Source organism: Falco rusticolus, chromosome 20 (genome assembly GCF_015220075.1).
Source record: "Falco rusticolus isolate bFalRus1 chromosome 20, bFalRus1.pri, whole genome shotgun sequence".
In the NCBI taxonomy this organism is placed as follows: Eukaryota; Metazoa; Chordata; class Aves; order Falconiformes; family Falconidae; genus Falco; species Falco rusticolus.
In genome coordinates this window covers 3,908,789-3,929,136 of record NC_051206.1, presented here as the reverse complement: position 1 = coordinate 3,929,136, position 20,348 = coordinate 3,908,789, and the positions used below count along the sequence as shown (strand labels likewise).

The 20,348-nt window shown below is 67.3% G+C and overlaps 2 protein-coding genes across 3 annotated transcripts; both read right to left on the bottom strand.

Moving 5' to 3' along the window:
* Nucleotides 1-34: 34 nt before the first annotated feature.
* Nucleotides 35-3,191, bottom strand: NUDT18 (nudix hydrolase 18). Of its 2 annotated transcripts, XM_037371828.1 has the most exons (4): nucleotides 3,156-3,191; nucleotides 1,523-1,696; nucleotides 1,235-1,448; nucleotides 35-843 (listed from the first exon to the last, which is right to left on the bottom strand). In XM_037371828.1, exons 2-4 carry the CDS (start codon nucleotides 1,670-1,672, stop codon nucleotides 248-250), a joined length of 960 nt encoding a protein of 319 aa, XP_037227725.1. In that variant the 5' UTR covers nucleotides 1,673-1,696; nucleotides 3,156-3,191; the 3' UTR covers nucleotides 35-247. The 2 variants fall into 2 exon arrangements, with proteins under 2 accessions (XP_037227725.1, XP_037227726.1); XM_037371829.1 differs by lacking the exon at nucleotides 3,156-3,191 and having other exon boundaries at nucleotides 1,235-1,443; nucleotides 1,523-3,129.
* A 1,335-nt stretch (nucleotides 3,192-4,526) lies between these two features.
* HR (HR lysine demethylase and nuclear receptor corepressor) lies at nucleotides 4,527-19,561 on the bottom strand. Its single transcript, XM_037371742.1, has 23 exons — nucleotides 19,451-19,561; nucleotides 18,804-18,933; nucleotides 18,005-18,156; nucleotides 17,295-17,423; nucleotides 16,189-16,300; nucleotides 10,886-11,746; nucleotides 9,339-10,206; nucleotides 8,733-8,913; nucleotides 8,087-8,316; nucleotides 7,869-8,018; nucleotides 7,692-7,778; nucleotides 7,484-7,605; nucleotides 7,237-7,315; nucleotides 6,922-7,088; nucleotides 6,590-6,796; nucleotides 6,314-6,485; nucleotides 6,084-6,159; nucleotides 5,769-5,899; nucleotides 5,560-5,667; nucleotides 5,343-5,482; nucleotides 5,094-5,261; nucleotides 4,855-4,974; nucleotides 4,527-4,773 (listed from the first exon to the last, which is right to left on the bottom strand). Exons 6-23 carry the CDS (start codon nucleotides 11,693-11,695, stop codon nucleotides 4,711-4,713), a joined length of 3,879 nt encoding a protein of 1,292 aa, XP_037227639.1. The 5' UTR covers nucleotides 11,696-11,746; nucleotides 16,189-16,300; nucleotides 17,295-17,423; nucleotides 18,005-18,156; nucleotides 18,804-18,933; nucleotides 19,451-19,561; the 3' UTR covers nucleotides 4,527-4,710.
* Between the last annotated feature and the right edge of the window lie 787 nt (nucleotides 19,562-20,348).

Below are 20,348 nucleotides of genomic sequence, written 5' to 3'. Positions count from 1 at the left end.
CCCCAGCCCCCTGCTTCAGCCGCAGCCCGATGGATGCAAGAAGCAGCAACCGGGTTTATTTCTGCTCTGGCCAGCTCCTGGCCCACCCCAGGCCAGGACACAGCACCATACCCCGCGCCAAAACACCCCCCAACCTCGGGCAGCACATCCTGGGGCTCCCCCCTCCAGCACTGCAAGCAGGACCCCCAGCCACATGTCCCAGTGGGACCCCTGTACCCAAAGCCAGGCGGCAGAGGCTTACCAGGCACTAGCTGCGGACTGGCACCGTGGCCGCAGCACGGAGCCGCTGCAGGATGCGGCCCTTCAGGCTCTCCTCCTCCACGTGCCACCAGCAGACGGTGGGGCTGCAGGGCTCAGGGGGGGCAGCCCGAGGGCTGCCAGGTGGGATGCTCAGCAGCACATTGAAGCAGATGCCGTCAGCCCCCCCGGGCCCCCCAGCCTGGTGCTGCAGCCCCAGCAGCCCCAGGGGTCCCGGGCGGGGGTCTGCTGGCAGGCAGTCCCGTAGCAGCCGCAGCACAGGCAGGCGGAGACCCCCACGGAGCTCGGCTGGAGACATGCCGCAGGCCACCACGGGCAGGTGGGGGGTCCCGGCTGTGCCCAGCAGCACCCAAAGGTCCCCGGCGTCGTTGGCGAAGGCCACCAGGAGCCGCAAGCAGAGCGGGGCGCAGGGCAGCTCCTGCGGCAGCATGGCGGGGTGCGGGGGGCTGCGGCGATAGCGTGCGGCGAGGTCCAGCAAGGGCAGGATGTCCAGGGCTCGCAGGGGCAGCGCACAGGGGTCCCCAGCCCACCACGCTGCTTGCAGGGACTCGGCGTCAGCCTCCTCCAGTGTCTTCAGGGTCCCACCTGTGGGCAGAAAGATGGTGATGCCCCAGCACAGGGGTGGCAGGGGATGACAATGCCCTGGCACAGGGGTAGGGGGGGAACAGTAGGACCCCAGCATTGGACTGGCAGGGGGTGCTGGTGCCTGGTCATGGGGCTGCTGGGGGCACCCAGACCCCAGCACAGGGCTTGGGGCAGGGAAGCCAGCATGGGCGCTGGCAGGGGAGAGCGATGCCCTGGCACAGGTTTGGCAAGGATGCCGATGCCCCGGCACAAAGGCAGCAGGGGACACCGATGCCCTGGCACAGGGTGGGCTGGGGATGCCAAAGCCCATCGTGGGGCTGGCAGGGGATGCGCCAGGTGAGCCGCATCCTTCCCACGCCCCTTCAGAGCACCGAATGGCACAGGTACACACCGGTGGGGCGAGCGAGGAAGGCGAAGCGGATCCACGCCGGCCCCCTCTCCTCCAGCGCCAGCAAGGTGAGGGGGTCGCACTCCAGCCCCGTCTCCTCCTTCACCTCCCTCCGCATGGCGGCCACGATGCTCTCGCCGGGCTCCATCCTGCCGGCCGGCAGGTACCACCTCCCACGGCACTCGGGCTTGGCCTCCTGCACCAGCAGCACCCTGTCCTGTGGGGACGGCGAGGGGTCGGGTGGGCAACCAGGCACCACCGGGGTGGGGGGTCCCGTGGGGGCTGCCTCACCTCCTCGTTGAAGAGCACGGCCAGGACGACGTAGCAGACGTTCCTCCCCAGGCGGATGGGACCAGTGGGTGGGGGGGGACCCTCAAAGCTTGTCCCCACGTCCCAGCCGCCGCCGCCCAGCACCGCATCCAGCTCCGGAGCCTCCCCCATGGGACCGGGGGTCCCGCAGGCTGGCTGGGGAGGCAGGGGGCAGAGCCCTCAGGCACCCACTCAGGGGGTAGCGGGGTTCTGGGGGGGGGAGGGCACCCCCCAGACATGCAGGCGGGGGGACAGGGAGCCCCGGCGCTGGCTGGGCTGGAGGAGGCGGTGAGGGAGGGGGTCCGGCGATTGCGGGGTGCAGGGGGAGGTGCAATGCGGGAAGGGGTCCCCCAGCAGTTGTGGGGTGCTGGAGGAGAAGGGCTTGCTGGACTGGGGGATGTGGAGGGGGGTGTAGGAGGGGAAGGGTCTGCTGGGCTGGGGGGGGACGTAGCAAGGGAAGAGCTCGGTGGCCTTGGCGATGCAGGGAGGGGTGCAGTAAGGGAAGGGTCTGCTGGACTGGGGGACACCCAGGGGGGCACAGGAGGGGAAGGGCTGGCTGGACTGCAGCGTGTAGGATGGGAAATAGTAAGGGAAGGGGTCGCTAGGCTTGGGGAGGCGGGGGGGGCTGCGGTAGGGGAAAGGCTTGCTGGACTGGGGGAGGCATGGGGGGGCACAGTAGGGGAAGGGCTGGCTGGACTGCAGGGCGTACAGGGGGCTGTAGGGGAAGAGCTCGCTGGATTTGGGGATGCAGGGTGGGCTGCGGTAGAGGAAGGGCTGGCTCGACTGCAGGACGCAGGGGAAGCTGAAATAGGTGAAGGGTTTGCTGGACTGGAGGGCACTGGGGGGAAAGGGTTTGCTGGACTGGAGGGCGCTGGGGGGAAAGGGTCGGCTGGACTGGGGGATACTGGGGGAAAAAGGCCTGCTGGACTGGGGGATGCCCGGGGTGGGGTAGAAGGGCTGGCTGGGCTGCGGGGTGCAGGGTGGGCTGCCCCAAGGGGGGGAATCGGCAGGCTGGGGGGGCCAGGGGGTGCTGGACTGCAGGGCGCTATAGGGGAAGGGCTGGTCCGAGTATGGGGTGCATAGGGGGAAAGGCGAGGGGGACTGCGGGGGGCAGGGGGGCGAGCTGGGCTGCAGGGTGCAAGAGGGGAAGAGTGAGCTGGGCTGCAGGGTGCAAGGCGGGGTGCGGGGCTGCGGGGTGCGGGGCTGCGGGGTGCACCCAGGGGCGCAGCCGCGGAGAAGGGCGAGCTGGCACGCAGGGGGGGTGCGCTAGGGCCAGGGTCTGCGCGGGGCAATGGGGAAGGGTCTGGGGGGCTGCAGGGGGCAATGGGGGGACGGCTTTGGGGGTCTGCAGGAGGCAATGGGGGACGGCTTTGGGGGTCCGCAGGGGGTAATGGGGGACGGCTTTGGGGGTCCGCAGGGTGCACTAAGGGAAAGTCTGGGGCTTGCAGGGGGCAATGGGGAAGGGTCTGGGGGGCTGCAGGGGAAGGCTTGGGGTTTGCAGGGTGCGGGGGCTCGGGCCGAGCAGAGGGAAGAGCAGGGGCGCAGGAGGGGCGCAGGAGGGGCGCAAGCCCCCACTGCCCCCCGCCTCCCCCCGCGCATGCGCCAGGGCACTTACCGCGTCCCGGGGCTCCGCCGCACCGCCCCCGCCCACCGCGCTCTTCGCCTATTGGCCATCCCGCGAGGCCAGCTCGCATCCCATTGGTTAGTCCTGCCGCCACTTGCCTACGCGGCTGCGGAGCGGGGCTCGGCCTTAAAGGGGCCGCGAGGGGCGCGGGGCGGTGCGTGGCGCTGGGTGCGCAGTGCGCGCAGAGCGGGCCGCGGGAGCTGCGCCGCGCCTCCTGCACGGTGCTGCTTGCACGGTGGTAGTTACACAGTGCCCATTGCACGGGGCCAACTGCACGGTGCTAATGACACAGTGCTAATTGCATGGGGCCCATTGCATGGGGCCAGCTGCAGGGTGCTAACTGCATGGTGCCCATTGCTTAGCAGCAACTGCAGGGTGCTAACTGCATGGTGCCTGTTGCACGGGGCCCTTTGCATAGCAGCAACTGCACGGTGGTAATTGCATGGTGCCTGTTGCACAGTGCCCTTTGCATAGCAGCAACTGCACGGTGGTAATTGCATGGTGTCCATTGCTTAGCATCAACTGCACGGTGCTAATTGCATGGGGTCTTCCATTGCATAGCACCAACTGCACGGTGCTCATTTTACGAGGCCCATTGCACAGTGCTAGCTGCACGGTGCCAACTGCACGGTGCTGATAGCACGGTGCTGGTTACAACGTGTCTCTTGCATGGTGGCAACTGTAGGGTGCTAATTGCATGGGACCCATTGCATGCTGCTGCTTGCACGGTGCTAGTTACACAGTGGCCGTCGCACGGTGCCAACTGCAGGGTGCCTGTTGCATGCTGCTGCTTGCACGGTGCATGCCGTGTGCTGCACAGCGCCTGGTCCATCTCCCACAGTGCACGTGGCTCTGCACAGTGCATCACACGGTGCAGCTGGCACCGAGGCCCCATTCACCGTCAGTGGGGCACTGTGCGCAGGGGGGTGCCCCATTTTCCCCCATTATCCTTAGCGGGGTGCAGGGTTGCCCCAGGCAGCAATCCTGGGCAGAGCAGAGCGATCCCATTGCACCTGGTGCTCGGAGCACAGGGCTCCATGGACGGGGCTGCTTCCATCCTTGGAACAGACCTTTGGGCTGGTGGCAGGATGGAGCTGCAGCCAGGGACCCCAAACCCCTGGGCAACACCGAGCTGTGCTGTCAGATGTTTTCCAGTTCTCCATGAGGCTGCCAGCACAGAGACCCTGCCAGACTCATCTCACCAGTGGCCTCAGCCAGCTGCCAAGGGCTGGCAGTGCCCCATGCCACCCTGCTGGACCCCAGCTCTGCCCCCCTACCCCATCCCCAGGCCCCCGGAGCATCCCTGCTGGCGGATGAGGATGCAAGGGCTGCTGCTGAGCGGGAAAGAGATGCTGAGGCGGGTGCTGGTGGTGCCGGCGGCCCCGGCACGCTGCAGACACTTTATTCCCCAGCTGCCCCGCACCGAGCCACCCTGGGCGGTGGCGGAGCAAAGCACCAAGCGAGAGATGCCCGGGCCCGGCTCTTTGTGGCCGTGGCCACCAGCGCTGGCTTTGCTCAAGCATCCTTCCAGCGTGTCGTGGCCACCTCACTTGCAGCCTCGCAGGACGCCCACAGCCTCCCGCACAGCGGAGAAAATCATGCCGTCCAGCTGCAAGGGTGCAAAGAGGAGGGGTCAGCACGGCTCACCCCACACCGGGACCCTCGCACAGCCCACCACCCACCCACCCACCTGGGCACGGAGCTGGCGTGCGGCCCCAAGGGGATCGGTGCTGTGGTGCCGGAGGCGGGTGGCGTTCTCCGGTGAGAGGAAACGCTGCTCCACGCTGATGATGCTGGTGAGGGTCTGCACCTGCCGGTGGCATGGTGGCATCAGGGACTGGGGCTCGGCCATGCCTCAGTTTCCCCAGGGGGCTTTGGCACAGCTGCACCCCAAATAGCTGCGCCCGGGGGGGTTGCAGAGCTGCCTACCTGGTGGGGAGCCCCGGCAGGGACCAGCACCGCATCCCCCAGGAACTGGAGGAGGGTCCAGCCGCTCACCCCGCACTCCTCACGCAGCCGCCTCCGCAGTGAGAGGTCCAAGTAGCGGCCGGGGGGCTCCGCTGTGGCTGTCCCCTCCTGCCCTTGGTCCTCACGGGTCTGTGGGGGGCCGGGGGTGAGCCAAGGCAGGGGCCTGGGGGCAGGGGGGCTGGGGGTGTGCCAGGGAGTGATGGCACCCACCTTCTGCAAGAAATCCTGGATGCGGCCAGCATCCTCGGCACGGAAGATGTGCCACAGGGCACCAGGCCGGCTGCCAGCATCCCAGAGCCGCTCCTTCAGCAGCGCATCCACTCCATCCGCATCAGCCTGCAGGAGCATGTCTGCGGGCAGAGGGGTGCTCAGGGAGAGCCGGGGCAGGGGGCTGGCATGAAGGGACCCCCCCATGCTCCCACTTTACCCTGCCGTGCCGGCAGCCGTGCTGCAGCGTGCACCAGGATGCTGATGGAGTCGGCCGCCTCCACCATCAGGTTTTTGGTCCCAATGGTCCGGTCCTGGGGCTGCACGGCTGCAAGTGGGGGCAGGGTGGTGATCGAGGGGTGAGCATCACCGTGGAGCCCAGCTCACCCCCCTGTCCTGGGCACCAGGGTGCTGCCAGGAGGCACTCACCGTAAGCCACGCAGACACGCGGGCGCAGCCAGCGCCGGCCCCGTTGGCCACGCAGGTAGGTAGCCAGGTTGAGGCGGCCAGCGGGCCCGCAGTACTCCGGCAGAGGCAGGCTGGCACTCAGGTTGGCAGCCCTGTGGCACAGGCATGGTGCTCGATGCCATGGCACCGGCTAATGGTGCTGGCAGAGCCTCCCCACCGCCCCCAGCCCTGCTCGCTGCATCCCACACCGGCATGCATCCTGCTGGCAAGGGGAGGGGGCACCAGGCTGCGTGGGAGGGGGGTACCCACCCTGGTGAAGCCACTGCCATCACCTACCGGCACAGCTCCATGTCCCCAAAGCCACTCTCCAGCTTCAGCAAGTCCCCGCCACCCTGCTCCATCTCCGGGGATGCTGCAGGAGGGAGCATGGCATCACACACAGGGATGTGGGCATCATGCCGATGGGCACACCCTGAGCAGGGAGGGATGCACAGCCTGGCTCACTCCCCCCCCCCCTTACACCCCAGAATAACACTTGGGACCTCACAAACTCATTGCCCCCTTACCTGTGCTGGCGGTGAAGCCATCCCAAAACTCCTGGCTGCTCATCCTGACACGGCTCGCTGGTACCCGCAGGTTCACCGCCTCCACCGCCTGCTCCCCCCGGGCTGGGCGGAAGGATTCAGGCCCCCACAGCCGCCCCTCCAGCCTCTTCTGCAGCCCTGAAACAAGGACGGGCTGCCGGGGGCAGCGGGGGCTCAGCAGGGCGGGGGGGTGCTGTGGGTCACGGGGGGGGCTCTATGGTGCCGCCACACATCCCTAGGGAGGCTGGGGGGGCTCACCTGGCCCTGCCGCCAGTGCTCCTGGAAGAGCTTGTAGTTGCTGGTGTGACTGGGGTCGTGCAGCCAGAGCAGCCCACTGGGTGCCAGGATGCAGTGGGAGGCGGGGGGCCCGGGGGGGCTCAGCTCGCCCCCCGCCTGCCTCTCCTGGATCTTCCTCTCCACCACGCGGGCGATGATGCTGTCCAGGATGCTGGTCAGGCGGTTGTCCTGGGGTTGGGGGGGATGCAAAGGGGGAGCCCCATCAGCCCACCCTGCCCCCTCTAGCCCTGCTGAGGGTTGAATGGGGGGGGGGTAGCATGGAGGAGGGGTGCCCTGCCCACCCTGGGACTCACGCTGGGCAAGGCAGGCGAGACAGGGGCAAAGGCCATGCGCACCCCATCCTGCCCCAGGCACAGCTTGACAGCGGTGGAGGCGAGGAGGTCACAGAGGGTGGTGGTCTGCACGGCCCCCCGGGGAGGGGGTTGGCCCGGTGATGGTGGCCCCCCCTCGGGGCTCTCTGCTGGAGGGGAGAAAGGGGTCAGGGCTGCCCGCATCCTCCTCCACCTCTCACCCCCCAACCTGTTATCCCATAGAGGATGCGGTGCAGCATCCCTGACCCCCCCGGAGCAGGGCTGTCCCCGCAGCGGGGGGGCCACAGCTGGCCCTACCTTCTTTGATGGGCTGGGAGGTGTCGGCTTGGGCATCGCTGCTGGGTGGGAGGATGGGCACCGCGACCCCCGGCAGCTCCTGAAACACCCCGGTCCATGTGGGCAGACAGGAGGAAGCCACATGCCCCCTCCCCAGGGCAGGTCCCCTCCCTAGCATCATGCACAACCCCCCCGCCAGCACACTGTTGCAGGGGTTGGGGTACACCAGCACCCCTTTTCCCCCCCGCAGTGCACAAATCCCCCATACCTGCCTGCTCCCGGGGGGCTCTGCCAGGCTGTGCTCCCCAGCCCCCTCCCTGCAGGGACAGTGCGACTCGATGCTGAACTTGACCCGGACCTCGTGCAGCAGCTTCCAGAGCCGGGTCAGGACTGGGGACAGATGGAGGCAGGCGGATCAGCCCCGGGCAGCAGGCAGGAGGGGGGGTCTTGGGGTCAGGGGGGGGACACACACTCACCACAGGTGGGGATGAACTGCGTGGGGATGAGGGATGCCAGGGGGTGGTCTTGCCCGGGGATGCACTCGGGCAGCCACACCAGATCCTCTGCGTCAGAAAAAGGGATGCGTTCGTCCCTACCAAGCCCCCATCCAAGCTGACACCCTCTTAGCAAGCCCCCTCCCCCCATCTCCGTACCGTGGCTGTCAGCCTCCCGCCTGCTGCGGTGGCAGTCGGGGCACAGCTGGAAGCCACATCTGGTGCAGCTCCAGTGGGAGTTGAAGAAGCTGCGCTGGCAGGCGTCGCAGAGCTGGGGGGCTCCTTCCCTCCGCCTCCAGGCTGTCACCCCTGTGTGAAACACAGCCCTCAGCCTCCCTGCTGCCCCCCGTGTCACCCCCACCCTCGTCCTGGCTTACCTTCAGGCCTGCCGGGGCCTCCTGGCCATGTGTCCCTGTCCCTGCGGACGGCCTCGCAGAAGGGGTCCCCCAGGACCCCCAACAGGTACTTGGCCAGGCAGAGGCTGCTCCCCGCGCTCCTGCTCCCTCGCTCAGGGCCAGCCGCCTCCAGCTGCAGCATCTCCCCCTCCGCCTCCCCCAGCGTGAAGAAGCCATCAACGCTCAGCTCCCCGCCATCCCCAAAGGCGAACCTGCAGGGCGGAGGGAACAGGAGGGGATGCTCCGAAGTGGGATGATGGGAGAGGATGCTCAAAAGCCGGGTGATGGGAGAGGATGCTCCAAAGCAGGGTGACAGGAGAGGATGCTCTAAAATGGGGTGACAGGAGAGGATGTTCAAAAGTCGGGTGATGGGAGGGGATGCTCCAAGGCAGGGTGACAGGAGAGGATGCTCTAAAATGGGGTGATGGGAGATGATGCTCAAAAGCCGGGTGACAGGAGAGGATGCTCTAAAGGGGGGGTGATGGGAGAGGATGCTCAAAGCAGGGTGACAGGAGAGGATGCTCAAAGCAGGGTGATGGAAGGGGATGCTCCCTGCACCCTGACATGAGCTGCAAGGAGCCTCCCACCCCGGGCAGGGCTCTGAGCTCTCCGGGAGCCCCAGGCTCACCTGCGGAAGTGCAGCAATCTGCAGGTGCTCTCAGGGGAATCTTCCTCCTCCTCCTCCTCAGCTTCGGGGTGCCCCACGGCCCGGGCAGCGCAGGCACAGCACCGCGGGATGCTCTCAGGCAGGGCAGTGCAGGGCACACTCTGCAGGCACCACGGCTCCGGGCCAGCATGGCTCGGTGGGTCTGGGGGAGACAGGAGGTGCTTTGGGACACGGCACATGGGGACACACCAGTCAGGAGGGACTGGAACACCACGGCGGGGGCTGGAAACTGGGCCAGAAAGTAGGGCTGGAAAGTAGGGCTGGGGATCTGCAGAGGTCAGGGCTGAGATGCCAGCACCTCCCTGAGGAGGGCTCCGACCCAGCATCAGCACTTGCCACCCCCTGGGCATCACACCCACGGATGCTGCGCTATCCCAAAGGGGCATTTCTATATGTCCCCACCCTGGGAGCTGCTGCCAGCCCCAACTGTGCTGGGGAAAACCCGAGTGGAGCAGATTTCCCAGCCCCCACATGTCCACAGCTCATGTCATAGGAACCAGGATGCAAAACCCCCAGGGATCGGGTGCTGCCACCGCCCCAGCCCCACCGTGAACCCCACTGCCTTACCTCCCTCTCCCAGCTCCATCCTCCGCTCCTCCGGGTCCCCTCTGCTCTCCGTGCCCTCACCCGGGCACACCATGGCCATGTGCTCGGTGGCCTTCGTGCCCCTCTTGGCAGCCCTGGCACCCTCGCTGGCAGCGCAGGGTCCGTCGGCGGTGCCGTGCGGGCGCTTGGCCGAGCGCTTGCCCTCACCGGCTGCCTCGGAGCCACCGTCCCGCCGGGGCGCCTTGCAGCGTGGCAGCGACTGCTCTGAGTGCCGCGTCAGCCAGGTCTTCTTCAGCTTGGTGTGGTTGCTGGGTGGGCATGGAAAATGGCCCCCGGGGATGCCCAGGGTGGGCTCGAAGGAGCCGAGAGCCTCACAACCCACCCCCGGGCACCCTTCGCAGCCCGATGTGGTGCAAAGGCAAGCCGGGGGTGGCTCCGGCTTGGCAAGGGCTGGCAGGTAGCGCCCATCCACGAGTGGAGACGATGGGTCGGGCTCCCCCGGCCCCAGCGGTGAGCTGGGCTGGTGGCTTTGGTATGCCAGGTGCTTGTCTTTGGGCTCAGAGGGCCGGCCTGGCCCCGGCTCCAGGGGGAAATCGGCGGTGTGTGGTCCTGTGCCCAGCCAGGGGCCCCTGCAGCCCCCCGCCGCGCCAGGCTGCAGGAGGAAGAGGGGGTGGCTGGCGCTGGGGGGAGGCGTGTGGGCATGGGGAGTGGGTACCACCGAGCTGCCCCCAGCTCGGCCATCCCTCCACGGGGCTCCCGGTAGCTCCGGCACTGCCAGCTCCCCCTCCCTGTCTCCATCCTGCCCTGCCTGGCTCTTGCCCAGCGGCTGCGATGGCGCTTGGTCCTTGGCCGGGGGGTGGAAGCCGGGCTCTTTCTTCGGGTAAAACTCCTGGAGGGGAGCAGAAGCTGTCAGGGCTGGTGTCCCCCCAGATGCGGGTCTCCACCTCTGCCTCCATCACCCACATCACTGAGAGGCGGTGATGGGGAGCACCCCGTGGCCCTGCCTCAGTTTCCCCCACCACCCTCCAGAGCTGGGCAGCTGCCTGGTGCTTTCCAGCCCCAGATGGCCGAGCCCGTGGGGTGCCCGTGTTGCTCCTGCCCGCGTGGGAAAGGAATGGGGAGCCGCAGTGGCACGGGGTGCGACGGGCGCACCCACGGCTGGCAGCTCTGCCTCCCGCCGCCTCCGTGCCGCGGCTCCTGCTGCCGTGACTCAGCCCGGGGGCTTGCATCACGCCACGGGGCTGCGCTGGGGAGGAGAGCGTCATCCTCCTGGGACGCATTGCCCCATCCCTTGGGGAGGCTGGGACCCCCCACCAAGCTGCAGGAGCAAGTAAGTGAGGGGCTGCATCCTGCTGTGGGTCGCCAGCACTGGTACAGCCCAGACCTGCCCTGGGCGTGGGTGCCAGCATCACCTTTCGCAACCCACCGTTCCCAGCTGGGTTCAGCCGAGGCTGGAGCTCCCCATCACCCAGGGGAGCTGGGGTGCAGCGGGGAGCTGAGCCCCGAGATCCCCACTCCGGTACCACCATCGGAGCCAGGCACCGGCACAGCCATCCGGAGTTGCCTACCTTCTTCCCTGAGCTGGAGCAGCCGTCGAAGGGGGCTGGAGCTGCCTTGCACCTTGGTGGGAGCCCCAGGTAGAGGGGCTGAGCCCAAGTGGGTGCGTAGGAGCCCAGGCGCCAGTCCACGCCGGCGAAGCGCCCATCACCCATTGTCCCTGGTCCCTCCGGCCCGCTGCCACCAAACGGGGGGTCAGCTGGGGGTCCAGTGGGCAGCAGCGAGGACAGGAGGAAAGGGCTGTGCTTGGCCTCCACGAGGAACGGGCAGTGGCGGAAGGACAGTGGGTCACCGGCCCCATCCCCTGCAGCGACACGGGGCTTGCCGGTGGTGCTGGGGCACTGGGTGTCCAAGCCCGGGAAGGCCAGGGGGTAGCGGTGGTACGCGTGGCTGTAGAGGGCCAGGGGGGCCAGCACGGCCTCAGCCCACCGTGGTCCTGTGCGCTCCTTGCAGGGCTCAGCCCAGCCCGCCTTGGGCTGCCCGTTCCTTGGGGGCAGCAGTGGAGGGAGCTCGGCTCCATCCTTGGGGCGGCACAAAGCATCCTGCAGGCACGGTGGGGCCAGTGGGTAGGGGCAGCCCAGCTGGCCACCAGCAAGCTCCCGGCCTGGCCCCAAGCATCCCTCGGAGCCCCTCCAGGGACACCCCTTCTCCGTTCCGTAGTTCAGCTTGCCAGGCTCCGGGTAGCCTGCAGCTATGTGCTCAGCAGCTGTGCTTCGGGGCAAGACCATCCCGCTGCTCTCCATCCCCTGGGTGTCCTGTGCTGTGTCCTGGGCTCTCCTCCACCGCTGCGCGGTCTCCCCCATCTTTGTGTCGCTGGCCATGCTGCTCCGCCGCTCATGTGGTGCTCAGCGCCGTCCTGGGCTGGCCGGACCCTACAGGCAGGGAGCAGGGCATCAGCAGGGCATGTCACACTGCACTGGACCCTCCCTGAATGCTGCCGGGGCAGCTGTACACAGGTTGCAATAAGGGGGAAACTGAGGCACGGAGATGGTGGTGTTGGTGCTGGAGGGGCTGCTTGTAACCCCCCAGCTCCATCTTCCCCTGCTAGGTGGGAGGTTCCCTGGCACAGCGAGGGGATCCCGGGCTCCCACACCCCATGGCATCCAGCAGGATGCACGATGCGGCAGGGCACGTGGCTGGAGCGTGGGTCCCCATCCCATCCTGGCCCTCCTGCACCCAGCCTGGCAGGGCTGGCGGCCGGGACGCACCTCGTGCCCACCCGTCCCTCCGCACCCAGCCTGGCCACATGCCCGGCTGCTGGCACCCAGCGTGGGGAGGCCTTGCCCCACGCAGGTATTTGCCTCCGGCCAGGGCTGGGCTGCGCTTCCCAGGAGGGCTTGCAGCGAGGGGGGAGCTCCCAGCTCCCAGAGGCCCCTCCTGGTAGAAATGCCTGGGGAGATCCGCTGGGACCCAGGCCACACGCAGATGCCGGGTTCAAAGCCAGTCCTTGCAGCAGCCAGCGATCGCATCCCTTCCCAGCAGAGGAAAGCCCAGCCCCTGTCCCCTGCCCAGCCCCTGTCCCCTGCCCCACAGCCAGAGGGGACGAGGGGGACAAGCGTGGGGTCACTCCGCTCCAAGCCACCGCTGCAGAATTGCAGCCCTGCCGTGGGGCAGGACGGAGCCACCCGGACTGCCAGGCAGCCAGCTGTGCCGGGGACAGGAGCTTGTGTCCTCAGAGTCACCTGACCCCATCACACCCCCTGCCCAGGGGAGGTCAAAGCCCCCGTTCCCGCGCTCCAGCACCCCGGGGCACCCTACCTAAGCAGGGACACCCACCCTGTCCCTCTGGGCCATGGGACCCAGCCGGGCTCTCCCATCCCCACCCTGGGAAGATGCTCCCAGCACAGCTCCCTCCCAGTGCCTCGAGGCTGCCCCACCACGTGCCATCCCCAGGGTCACCCCCCACTCCCCCGGGGGCAGCATCGTCCCCTGCCCTGCACCCCATCCAGAGCACAAGAAGCCAGTTCCGCCGCTCTGAGAGCATCCCCACCATCCCACAGCACAGCCAGCTACCTGGAGGGTCCATCAGGGACCCCGCCGCCCTCCCTGCGGCAGCGAGGACAAGCGGGCGTCTCTGCCGGTGGCACCAGGTCCCAGAAAGGCAAAGCCGGGTGGGTGGGAGCACCTAGACCCACAGGCTGAAGGGATCCGGCTCTGGGATCTGGAGGAGGCAGAAAGCCGCCCGGGCGGCCCTGGGGATGTTCTTCTCTGAATTCTGGAGCTGGAGTTTTTGATCCATTGGCCTGGGGGGCTCCGTGCTCCTCCTGCCTATCGTCCTATGAGCGGGGGCTCCCGGTGTGCGGGGGGGTCAGGGAGATGGGCACCCAGGGGAGCAGCAGCGGTGGCGAGCAGGACCTTCCCCCGGCTCTAGGCAGCCTTGAGCATCTTGGGGCGAGCGATGGCAGGACGAGGCGGCGGTGGTGGCTCTGCTCCCCACGAGCGTGCAGCCTCCGCCAGCTCCCACAGCGACTGGGCAGGCAGGAGGGCTGCTGGCGGCTGCTGACGCCCAGGAACCGGCACGGTGCCGGTGGTGCCACCCAACCCCGGGGGCACCGGCGCAGGCAGCAGCGGCCGTGCCAAGGCGGGCAGGTGTGCTTTGCCCCGTGCGAAGAAAGCACCCTTTGTTCAGCAACGCGGCCGAGCCGCCCGTCGCCAATGAAAGACGCCGGCCGCCCGCTCCGGGCGAAACTGGAATGGGAGAAACACTGGGATGGGCCAAGCGCCCCAGTCCCAGTGCTGGGAGGGCTGGAGGTGGCATGCCTGGCACAGAGCGCACAGCCACACCATGGGCTGGGGGTCCGAGGGGGCTCACAACCCCTTTGGTTTTGCCCAAACGGCAAGGAGCTGGCCTCAACCCGCGCTGCCACTTTGCCCATGCTACAGTCCAGGGTCACTCTGGCTCACAGCCGAGCCTTGTCCCTCCACTGCCATCCCTCCTCCGGCTGCCTGGGATGAAGGCAGAGCTCCTCTACCTCCCTCCCCGGCTGCAGGGCAGGATGTGACCCAAGGGGTGCCGAGGGGCTAACACGGAGCACCGCTGCGATCGCATCCTGATGCCACCGTCCCACTGAGGGGCACCTGTGACCACTCAAACCCCTGCCCCACAGCCCACCGGGTGAGAGCGGGGACCCATCACCCTGCGGGTGCTCACTGCACCATCACCCCCCCACCCCCTGAGCACCAGTACCTCCCAACAGCACGACAACACTGAGCACAAACACCCCCTCCCACCACCCCATTGCCCACGCTGGGGGGGAGGGGGGGCGATGCTCCAGCCGGGTGCCCGAGGCAACAGGTCAGGTGGGTCCCCCCAGGTGGGCACCCCATTTCTGGGCTCCCAGTAAGGGACAGGGATGGGGGCTGGTGCCAGCAGCACTGGGCGAGTTTATGTAACGTATGAGCACGTGTGTCCCAGGGACACCCTGCGCACAGCTCGCACGCCTTACATAAACCGCAGCCGCTCCGCACAGCCTCCCCCGGCGCGGCACGGCACCACGGCACAGCACCACGGCACGGCGCAGCACCCGGAGGCTGGCGGGGCTGGGGGCACGGGGCGATGGGGCGATGGGGCGAAGGCAGGCCACGGCCTGCGTGAGCCGAGCAGCGTGATTAACATCAGACCACTGCTTCGGCTTCGTTACAGCTCAGCAGCTTCCTTGCGGTCTGGCCCCGCTGGGAGCGAGGAGCCATGGTTAACCCTTGCTGGCCAGGGCATGGCCGTGGCTTGGGGTGCTGGGGTCCCTTTGCAATGCTGGTGGGCATTGTGCTGGTCTCCATCCCCCCTCAGCGTGGGTGAAGCCATGGCGGGATCCCTCCTCGAGCCCCGCTCGCTGTGGAGGGGAGGGTTCGGGGGGACACGGTGCCCGGCTGCTGCTCGCTGCACCCAGTGGGTGCCAGGGAACAGGGAGGGGACCCAGACAGGGCTTGGGGCGTGGGTGAGCCCGCGCCTTCACTCGATGAGAAGGCGCTGAAAGACAAACTCTCTTCCCGTTCCCTCCCTCCGCTCCGCAGGGATGATGGCTCCGGCAGGGCTAGGGGGGGAGCAGGCATCCGGGAGGAACCCTGGGGAAGGGTCTGCAGCATCCTGGCACGGCCGGGTGGGTCGGCAGGTGCCCACAGCCATGGGGACCGTTGTGGTGGTGCTGAGGGAGCGACCGAGGAGGGGTCAGGTGGGGAGGGGGATGGACACACCACCCTGCTGCTGCCAGGCCCCAGGGAGCAGCCCTTGCTGGGGCAGGGCAAAGAGCACGAGCGGGGGGGATGCTGGAGGGAATTTCCCACCCTGCACTGGGGTAGCATCTCTGTGCCCTCCCCACGCTCCACTGTCCCAGCTGTGCACGGGAGCCTCAGGCCCTCGTGAAGCCCCCCGGGGCCAGCACACCCCCTCGTGGGGCAGCCACGCTGCTGGCAAGCTCTTCTGGGGCTTGGCCATCGTCCCACCCCATCCCCAGGAGCGGGATCCCTGCCTGCCTCCTACGGCACAGAGGCTCCGGCCTGGGTCCCTCCGCTCCCCGCCTGTCCCGGCACAACCCACGGAGGGTCCCAGAGCAATCCGGGGGGTGGTCAGGGCTGGGTTTGAGTTGTGCCAGCTCAGGCTTTGCTGGGAGAATCCCCCCTGCTCCATGGTGGGTGGGTGGGTGGGGGGGGGGGGTGGGGGGCTCTGCCTTGGTGGCTTGGCACAGCCGGCCACAGAGCTCAAATCTCCCTGGTTTTTCCCTTAAATCGAAGGGCGAGCAGAGGGACCGCGAACACCCATGAGCCAAGTGCTGGCCAGAAAGACACCACGGGAGGCCGGAAGCGCCCAAATTAGAAACCTTGGCATCCCTGCCCCGCTGGGTGCCGGAGGATGGGGAGCGACGCTACAAGGACGTGGGGTGGAGGGACACTGTCCCCACAGCGTCCCCTGGGACCATGGGGGGGATGCATGGCCGTGCAGGGCAGGGGGCTCACAGGATGCTCCAGTACTGAGGAGGGGGATCCCGGTGCAAAAGGCTCAGTGGTACCCCGACAGCCCCTCTTAGTGCTGATGCTCTGGCAGCCGAAGCGCCTGCCAGCCCTGTCCCAGTGCCCACGTCACCTGTCCTGGCACCCCGAGGGATGGCTCTACAGCCCCCAGACACACAAGCCACCCCTCTGGCTGGGAAAACAGCCTGAAATCCAGGTTTTTTCTTACGCAAAACGAACTCTCCGGCTTGCCCAGAGCCCCCTCCAGCTTCCTCTGCATCCACAGAGCCCCAGCCCTTCCTCCTCCTCCTCCTCCTCCTCCTCCTTAGTCCTCCTCCCAGTCCCGGCACTGAGCCCTGCACGCACCTACCTGCCTCCACTGCGGCGCAGGTGAGGAAGATGAGGACGCAGGCAGAGGAAGGCAGCCCAGTTCCCCCCCTTGCCCAGCACCGGGCGCGATGGCCGCAAGAGCTTTTGCTAATCTGCACCCGGTGAAAAAAAAAAAAAGGAAAAAAAAAAAAAAGGAAAAAAAAAACCCAAGGAAAAAAAAAAACCACGTCAAACCTTCAGGAGTCTGGAGGCTGCGGCGGAGCGGAGGGCACGGGAGGACACTCACTCCCACACGAGCAGCTTTCTGGGAATTAGGGCCACAGCCCAACTGCTCTGGCAGCCTGCGCTCCCCTCCAGCCCTGGCTGCCGGTACGTGGCCTGGGCAGCCGCCCCGCCGGTACGGCCTCGCCGCCGCAGGGTCGGACGCTGCTCCCGGCCCTAATCTCCCGCTTTCCCTCCGGGGAGGTGAGTAAGCATCGCTAATCCCGCTTGCTTCGCTGCTGGGGAGAGATGAGCCGCTTTCCCCAAGCTGGGGGCTGCACCCGGACACCCCCTGCCCTTCCTGCAGCCCGCAGAGGGGAGGGCGGCATGGGTCACCCCCTTCGCCGGACGGGATTTGGGTGCTGTGTGCCCTCGAGGTGAAGGCGGGGATGGAGTGAGGAGATGGAGACAGCAAAGCAGCTCGTCCCCATCAGAAGGGACCAAGGGACGTCGCAGCTGCCCGCAGCCAACCCACCTTTGCCGGTGGCCCCCATGCCCGCCCCACACACGACGGGGGGATGCTCAGGGGGGATGCAGGACCCGGCGCTGGAAGCTGCTGGATGTTCCTTTCCCCGCATCCCTCATTCCCATCCCGGGGGAGGACAGGCAGGACAAGCTGTCCCAGGCAAGCCCCAGCGCGGGGGCACAGTGCCCGTCCTGTGCCACCCCCTTGGCACCCCCCCACCCCGCCTGGGACTCCTGTTTACCCAGCCCAGCGCCAGCAACCAGCTTCAAATACCTTGATGTAATTAAAAGCTCTACCCCGGGGCCCAAAGGCTTAGGACGGCAGCCAGGGACACGGGCAGCCCTCTGCCACCTGCGTGCCGGAGAGGCAGGGCAGGCAGCTGCCTGCTGCCCGCTCACCCAGGTACCCCCAGCACCTACCTGGGGGAGCAGCCGGGGGTCTCCTGCCCTCAGCCTGGGCCCCTCTTCTGCCCGTGCCCCGGGGTGCCCAGCCGCCGGCCGGCCATGGTGCTGGGCAGGCTGGCAGCGGGCGATGGGGCGGCACGGCTCCTGGCGTGGGGAGAAGGGAGTTCACCAACGATGGGCAGCCCCCTGCCCGCTCGCTGCTCAGACCAAGGCAGTGCCTCAGTTTCCCTTGGTGCCCCCGGTGATGCTGCTGGGGGGTCCACAGTACCACTCTCCTGAGTGGGGTCCCCAAAATTCCCAGACAAAAGCCTCCGGTGCTGTGGCAGGGACGCGGCTCCAGCCTTGGGATACGGAGCCGGAATGGTCCTCGGTGCCAGCGCAGGCAGGGCCAGGCTGTGAGCGGGGCTGGCTGGGGACAGACGGGTCCCCGGGGGGACAGGCGGCTGCGAGGAGGGGAGGGGGTGTGGGGGGGTGAGATGCAGCATTCCTTCAGCCATGTCCTCCCACACTCCCGTCACCTCGAACGCCCCTTCCCCGGCCCCTCCTGCCACCGCGCTTCCCACTCCCCATCTTCTTCCTCACCAGTGGGGTGATGGCAGCCTGGGGGCAGGTGTGTGTTTGAGGACATGGTGGTGGTGGGGGCCGGGGGGGGGGGGGAATGGTACAAGAAAGATGCTCTGTGTGTGTGTGTGTGTGTGTCCCAGAAGGGAGGAGGAAGGTCTTACCTGCCCGGCAGTGATGGGGAGGGGGGCTTTCAGCCCCTGCCCAGCCGAGCCCCCTGCCCACGGGCAGCACGCTGCCTGCAGCTCCGCATCACGCCTCCTTGCCCTCTGCGGCAGGCGGCAGCTGAAAGCTCCCGGGGCTGCCAGAAAAGAGGCTGCATTTAAACAACAGACATAATTATGCTTTTGATACCGTCTGCTAAAAATACAGCGCTGTGCCGCGCGGGGAGCCATGTGTGCACGGCCTCACATGGCTCCTGCCTGGAACAGCTGACTCAGGCAGCGGGGCCGGGGACAGGGGGGAGCCCGGCGGGGACCAGGGGCAGGGGACACCCAGACCCCCTCACTGAGGAGGGGCCAGCCTGTGGGAATGGGCTGCTTTGCCAGGACCCCCCAAAAAAGACAGCTTGGGGGGGCTAAGGGCAGCTCCAGGGATGGCACCGGCATCCCCCCCACCTCTCCAGAAGGGTAGCAGCCCCCAGGTTGGTGGCAGTGGGGTAAAATGCGCTGGGAAAGGGGCAGGGGGGTGGGGTGGGGTGCAGGAGTGTGGCTGGGTCGGTGCCACCAGCATGGGTTGGGGAGGCTCAGCCAGTACCCGGCGGCAGCATGGGGGATGCAGGAGGATGCTGAGGGGTGGGGGATGCAGGGCACCCAAAGCAACCCACTGTTCCTGGGGGGGGGTCTGGCCGGCAGATCCTATTAACAACTAAGAGCCCCTGCTGCCCTGCGACCCAGCAGTCTCCAGGGAGGATGCTGAGCCAACCCCCCCATGGCCAGGCCGCGGCAGCCCCCGAGCACTGACCTTTGGCAGTGCCAAGGCACCGGCTCATGCCATCACCGGACCGCTGCCCTCCCGGAATAGGCAGTGCCTGTCCCAGGGCCACCAGCTGCTGGGGTTTGGTATCATTCTTCCCTTGTGCATCCCTGTCACGCTGGGAGAGGGGACACCCCTGCGTCACCTGGTCCCCCTGCCAGCTCTCTGGGATGCAGGGCAGCCCTGGGAGGGGAGCGGGGGGCTGGGAGGCACAGGGAGGCAGGGGGTGGTGGTGCTGGCAGGAGCAGCAGCCCGACCCTCGCTCCCATTAACGCCTAGTGGGGAATCACAGAATGGTTTTGGTGGGAAAGGACCTTTAAAGGCCACCTGGTCCCATTGCCCCGCAGCGAGCTGGGACATCTTGGACTCCATCAGGTTGTCAGAGCCCCATCCAACCTGACCTGGAATGTTTCCAGGGATGGGGCATCGACCACCCCCATGGGCAACCTGCGCCCGTGTCTCACCACCCTCAATGCAAAAAAAAAAAAAAAAAAAAAAGATATCTTCCTTATATCTAGTCTAAACCTACCCTTTTTTAGCTTAAAACTATTTCCCCTTGCCCTATCACTACAGGCCCTGCTAAACGGTCCATCCCCGTCTTTCTTATGAGCCCCCTTTAACCACTGAAAGCCTACCCTCCTAGGAGAGCTGCTCCAGCCCTCTGACCATCTTTGTGGCCTCCTCTGGACCCACTCCGGTAGGTCCGTGCCTCCCCGGTGCCGAGGAGCCCAGAGCTGGGCGCAGCGCTGCAGGGGGGGGTCTCACCAGAGGGGCAGAACCCCCTCCCACGACCTGCTGCCCACACTGCTGGTGATGCGACCCAGGGTACGGGAGGATTTCTGGGCTACGTAAGCAGGGACGCAAGCCAGCCAGCTAATTCCTGCAGCCCCCGTGCAGCGCAGGGATGTGCTTCACCCCGTTGCGGTGGGGACAGACCCTGCCCCAGGGCCAGGAGGGGCTCAGCCCCCCGCTGCCAGCACAGCCTGGCACCCCCTCCCCAGAGGGGGTTTGCATTGTGGCCGGGCAAGCTCAGGTCAGCCACGTAATTGCTGGGCTGGGGCACTGCCAGTCGAGGGAGATTACGGCTTTGCTGACTGCAGCCTGGCACAGGACCGCGAGCTGACACAGCTGGGATCAGCGCTGGCACCCGAGGGAGCTGCCTCGGCCCCCAGGGGACAGGCTGCACCACCCCGGGCAGCTTTTGTCCCCTCCTCGAGTTTCTGTCCCGTCGTCGTCCCCCCCCCGGGGAATACACGGGACACTCGCTGAAACAGGGGAAGGGCACCAGGACTCCTGGTTCCCTTCCCAGCTCTATCTTAGAACTCTCTGGTGCTCATGCCTCAGTTTCCCCAAGCTGGGAAACACAGCGGTGCCCACTGACCCCCCACCCCGGGGCAGGGGTGATGCTCAGGCTCCAACGCTGCCATCTCACTCGCAGCACACCCCAGCCAGCCCCGGGGCCAAGGGGCTGCTGTACCCCATCCTGGGGGAGCCCCACACCCCAGCTCAGCATCCCAGCCCCCGGTACCCAGG